At 60.9% G+C, this 5,766-nt stretch overlaps 1 protein-coding gene across 1 annotated transcript; it reads left to right on the top strand.

Moving 5' to 3' along the window:
• Window positions 1-433: 433 nt before the first annotated feature.
• LOC113210854 (uncharacterized) lies at window positions 434-5,430 on the top strand. The gene is made up of 3 exons (XM_026429023.2): window positions 434-556; window positions 645-2,941; window positions 3,246-5,430. The coding sequence occupies exons 1-3, from the start codon at window positions 528-530 to the stop codon at window positions 5,285-5,287; spliced, it is 4,368 nt and encodes a 1,455-aa protein (XP_026284808.1). The 5' UTR covers window positions 434-527; the 3' UTR covers window positions 5,288-5,430.
• Window positions 5,431-5,766: the final 336 nt, after the last annotated feature.

Genomic DNA, 5,766 nt, shown 5'->3' with positions numbered 1-5,766 from the left:
CGCAAACCGGATCCAAAGAAGAACAAGAGTTCTTCCTGAACTCTTTCCTCCTTGCCGCTCATTGGCCGATGCCGACGAAGTTCTCGGACCCGACATTAGGGGTTGTCCGCCCTTGCGGCCAGTTCATGAACTTCGTCGGCATCAGCCAATCAGAGCAAGGGAGGAAAGACTTCAGGAAGAACCCTTGTTCTTCTTTGGATCCGGTTTGCGTCAGGTGATATACCCTATCAAACGAGTTCGGTGTGGTCGTATGGAAAGTCGCGGACAATGATGAGCCGTTTTTGCATGTCTTGCGTTCATCTTGGACGTGAGATTGGCGAGGACGTTAACCGTTTTACAGACACCACAGTGATGGGCGCGGCCAGCGATACGACAGCTGGCCTTATCAGAGATAACAGAGAGATTAGGCGAGGAAGTCGGCGCGGCGCGGGGCCCAAAGTCGCAGACGAGCAAACGTATTGGAGTCATTCACATCGACTGCGTGCAGAGGAAGGTCCTGGTGCGGTGCCTCTGGATACAGGAGCAGGATGGGGGACGGCGCCCCGTCCCTTGCAGGGTGAGTGTCCGACTGCGTCGCTGGCCGTCGAGTCGAGTAACCGCGTCGGGTGTACGGTGTTTTGTCAGGGGCGTCTTCTGACCCGCAGGATGCCCGAGGAGGTGCGCGAGCGGGTGGCGCCGGGGACGCTGGCCAGCGCGCTGCTGCTCGCGATGCGGCGGGGGGAAGGGGAGCATTTAGGCGAGATGTGTGTCTCAGCGGCCGGCGCGGTGGGCGGGCTTGCCCTGGAGGACGGCCTGGACGAGGCCTGGCGCACGGCCTGTGCGCTCAACCTGCCGCTGAGCGAGGACATGAAGCGATTTGTGATGTCCAACCTCCTCTCACTCCGCTACGGCCTCTCCCGGGCGGACCCGACGAGCGACGTCCCCCCAGCCCCGGACGCCTTGGTCCGCTGGCACGAGCTGTGGGGCCGCGTAGACTTCATGCTGGAGTACTCGCGGCGCCTCCAGGACGAGCTGGAGCGGCTGCAGGGCCGCGAACGGGCGCCGGGCAGCGCGGACCACAGCGTGATGCTGGCCAGGGTGTGCGCTCTGGCCCTGCACAGCGTCAAAGCGGCCTTCCTGGCGACGTACGACAAGGTGCCGTGGGAGGAGATGGAGTACCTCCTCGTCATGTTCATCGAGGGGTGCACAATTTATCCAACCCTGGCCCACCTGGTGGCCACCGCCCCGAGCACTGCGGCCCACCTGCGGTGCTTCAGGGAGCGGCTGGAGAAGTACGTGCTGGTGCACCGCGCCGAGCCCGACCAGGAGGCGGCCATGAGGAGGCTGAAGAAGGAGCCGCGGAAGGAGAGGGCTGCCCTCCTCGGCGCGGTGGTGGACAGCGCCCTCACAGACCTCAGAAAGGACTTCGCGCTGCTGAGGGACTGGCACTCGCTGAAGGAGATCAACCAGACCCTGGGCGTCACTTGCGAGGCACTCCTCAGTCTGGAGGACGACGCCTGGTCGGCTTGGGGCTGGCTGGGTCTGCGCTGGGCGCTGTTCGTGGTGGGGGAGAGGGTGAAGTACTCCTGGCTGTCGCCGAACCTGTCCCCCCGCTGGGCCGTCCTCGTGGAGGCCATGGCGCCCGGCGGCGTCCTGAAGGTAATGTCTACCGTCCGGGACGACCAGGAGCACGGGGAGGACGGCTCCAACGCCAAGACACTGGCCTTGTCGAAGATGAAGCAATCAGAGCGCAAGAAGCTGGCTGAGGAGTTGGAGAAACTGAGGAACGCGGCGTTTGTAGCTTCATGTGTCGCGGGAAGCGAGATGGGGGACAACGCCGAATGTGGCTGGTTTGAGACATGTAGAGGGAACTTAGCCAAGGATAGCAATGCTAACTGCTCGGAAAACTTAATTATTGACGAAGTGATTAAATTGTTAAAACCTGCAAAACGTTTAGCGAAAGAGAAATTTCAAAACATTGTCAGCTTTTCTCTAAAACTGAAGAATTTTTTAAAATTATTTCAAAAAGAAAACACATTCCTTACAACGTTTTTACGTGTCAACATGTTGACTTTGTCACTTCGTTTCTTTGTCCTCGTTGCTGAATTCGCTTTAGCATATGTTCCGCAAATACTACCTCGTGTCATGCGTCTCACCGTATCTAAAAGTACAGAGAGTACAATAGGATTTCAGAATGATCTTAATAAAATCACTCTGCCAACTAAAAGCAGTCACCAGCTGACCATCATACGCGAAGTCATTAAAGCCATTTCAAATGTCACGGCTCCACTGGCTGAGTTCGCTTTCCTCGGAGCTTTAAGGGAGCTCGCGTCTCGCTGGCACGAGGACGACATTGTTGTGCCCACGACCGTTCCCTTCTCTCCCGCCCTTTTCGGACGCCAGCTACGGAATTACCTGAACCACCTCGATGAGGTCTTCGCTGTGAACTCATTTTTATCACAAACTTCACTGACGCTTCGTCAACTTCACGCAAAAAAGGAGAATCAAAATACACGTATTTCCAAAACTGCATTTACTAGGTTCAGCTCCCCTTTCGATCTAGAGATGCTTCGCTTTCTTCTCTTAGGAGCCTGCTCAGTCATACCACTGGAGCCCAACGGCGCCAGGCCGCGGCTGCGAGACCTGCGGTGGTCCCGGGCCGAGAACGAGCGGCTGCTGCGCCTCGTGGAGCTGAAGAGCGACATGTTCCGCTGCGCGAGAGAGGGTGACCTGGGCGAGCTGCAGCGCCTGGTGGAGGAGGACGGCGCCGACGTGAGCGTCAGGGACTGCCAGGACCGCACCCTGCTGCACGCCGCGGCCCAGGGCGGCCAGGTCCACGTGGTGCGGTGGCTGCTGGGGCTGGGCGCCGAGGCCGTGGACCCGCTCGCCAAGGACTGGAGGGAACACACAGCCCTGCACGTGGCTGGGACCGCGGCCGCGGCGGAGGCGCTGCTAGTTACAGGTGAGCAGCCCGTAAAGACGACCACACCCGGAAAATAAAACTTAAAACAAAACAATGTTCAGGAAGAGGCCGGGTTGCTTAAAACAAACAGTTTTTGATTAATCGATACCAATAATCTTGATTTGAATCAATGATTTCCGTGGGAAATGACCAAGGCCAAGAAAATTGTTCTGTTGAATCAAAGATATTTACTTGGTATGATGGAACTAATTTTTCAATGTGATTTCCTATTAAAGTAATCCGTTTCCTGCGTGTAGAAATCAAATACACGCTCTGTAACCAACGTCTGTTTTATGTTCTGCAGTGCAAGACCGACCCTGGCTGCCTGCCAATGACGCTGTAGTCGAGGGCCGCGCCGAGGTGTTGAGAGTGCTGCTCGGAGACCGTCGCGTCCTGAACGCGGTACTCCAAAGAGGGCAACATCTCCTACTTCTAGCTGCCATTGGAGGGCGCGACCAGGTGGTGCGTCTGCTTATCGAGGCCGGTATGCAGTACAAGGAGGGCGGCGAGCAGACGGCTCTTTGCGCTGCTGCGCTCTGCGGCAGCGTGCCCACCGTGCGGCTGCTGCTCGGTGCCACTCCTCCACCCTCTGACGGGGACTGCTGGGAGGCCACTCAGGAGGCCGCTTTCCGTGGACACGAGCAAGTCTTCTGCCTTCTGCTAGACGAGCTTCGAGCGCGGGCGCGCAAGTGCAGGTGGCGCGTGCAGTCATCCCCCCACCTGTCCTTAGCCGTGCTGGGGGCGGCCGCCGGAGGGAACGACGCAATCTTGCTGAGGCTGCTGAATCTCTGCCCTGGCGCCGTGAGCTGGAGCATGGCTGACTCAAATGAGTCGGTGCTCCACTTCGCTGCAGTTTTTGATCGCGCCACGATTACTCGTACTCTCCTAGAACGCGGAGCTGACCCTTTCCTCCAGGTTGACAATGGTGAAACAGCACTTGACCGGGCAGCATTCAATAGTAGCCTGGACACCATCGACGTCCTGGTCGAGCACATCCGGAAGCGCGGCGGCGGCTGCGTGAGGGCGGCCCTCGGGCGGGCGCTGTGCGCGGCAGCACAGGGCGGTCAGCTTCATGCGGTGGAATGCCTCGTCCGCCACGGCGCGGACATTGACGCGTTGGTCACAACAGTGACACATAGTACAACCGACGAGGTTACACCCCTATCCACGGCTGCTGCAATGGGCAGCAGCAAGGTGGTGCAGTGGCTGCTGCAACAGGGGGCCGATCCGCGCCTAGGCAAGGCCCCTGCTCTCCACGCGGCTGCCATGTGGGGTCATCTGGGCGTGGTCAAGCTACTCGTGCCGCCGCTGCACGCGGGGGACCAGGCCCAGGACGACCCTCCTGGCTGCGAGGAGCCGTCAGCCCTGAGCGTGGCGGTGCAGGCCGGCTCGCGGAAGGACCTGCAGCGGATCTTCGATCGGTTCGTGGAGCACCTCCGGCCCCTCTCCAGCAGGTACACGAGGGAGGACAGGCTCCGGGACAAGGCCGAGGCGGCGGCGGCGCTGAGAAGGAAGGAGAAGGAGGCAGACAAGCGCCTGCGCCTGCTGCAGCAGGTCGACAGTGATGGCCGCACGGCCCTGCACGCGGCGGCATTAGTGAGCGCGCTCCCCATCGTGGAGTACCTGCTGGAGCGGGAGGCGGAGCTCCTGCGCCGGGTCTACTCCAAGCACAAGAACACCGGCGTGCCGCGGCTGGACGGCCTCAGCGTGTACGCGCGGGACGCTAAGGGGCTGACCGCCCTGCAGCACGGCGTTATGATGCCCTGCGCGCCGAGCGTAGCCGAGGCGCTGCTCGAGCGGATGGCGGACGAGATGTGGCTGGCCCTGGGCCACAAGGACCTGCGGGAGGTGCGCGGCATGGCCGTGGAGGCCCTGGAGGTCGCCGCTACTCCACCAGATGGCGGCCCCCTGATCCGCACGCTCTGCGGGTGGGTCAGCAGTAAAGGGGAGGGCCTGCTGGGCGCGGGCGGGCTGCAGGACATCCGGCGCAGGGCCGTGGCGGCGCTGGGCTCCGGGCAGGACGAGGAGTGGAGCCGCGTGCTCGTCGTGCTGCTGCTGCTCAGAGAAGTACCCCTGGAGCTGGTGGCTGCCTCAGAGGCGGCGCTGCCGCCCCTGCGCCGAGCCGCCGCCCTGGCGATGTCCGCCAGCCTGCGGCACGGCGCGCGCGGAGAGATGGCGGTGCAGCTGTTGTGCCAGTGGCTGTGCGACCTGAGCGAGGACACCGTGCACGAGGACAAGCTGCTGGGGATGGTCAGCGAGGCGGTGAGAATCTCCGAGGGGAGCGACCACCGACTGTTCGACCTGTACAGGAGCGTCATGGCGGACTACTTCCTCACCCGCCGGTGAACGGCTGCGGCGCCGCGGGCCACTCTGTGTACAAAACGCACTAGTGATTATACTCTCTCTCAGTCAATCACCTTTATCTCTTGTACTGTACCTGTTCTTGTAGTTGGTTTTTGTTTTTTCAATAAATGAATTTCTATAAACTGTTTCTTATCTATTTCTCCTGCTTGTAAGCACATATCGAGACGGCAGAGGACGGAGTGGTGAGGTATAGGCGGTCGAATAGCTATCTAACGACCGACGACGGGGGGAGGGAGAGGGGAGTCGAAAGGAAGACGTGGAGGAGGCGGCCGAAGCGGGGCCGCGCGGCCTGGAGCTCTAGAACCACCTGAAGTGGCGCGAATAAGGCGTCGGCCCGGAGGAGGAGGGTCGCCCTGGAGGGAGAGAGAGGATGGGGCGGAGCGGACAGCAGGGGCCTGCAGGCGTGGTAGGGCGTTGGGGCAGCCACAGGAGGGCGATAACTGGAGCCCCGCCCCGCCCTG

The sequence above is a fragment of the Frankliniella occidentalis genome, unplaced genomic scaffold (assembly GCF_000697945.3).
Source record: "Frankliniella occidentalis isolate FOCC.00 unplaced genomic scaffold, Focc_3.1 Scaffold5, whole genome shotgun sequence".
NCBI lineage: Eukaryota > Metazoa > Arthropoda > Insecta > Thysanoptera > Thripidae > Frankliniella > Frankliniella occidentalis.
Note: the sequence above shows the minus strand (reverse complement) of the source record. Positions and strands in the feature narration are given on the sequence as shown.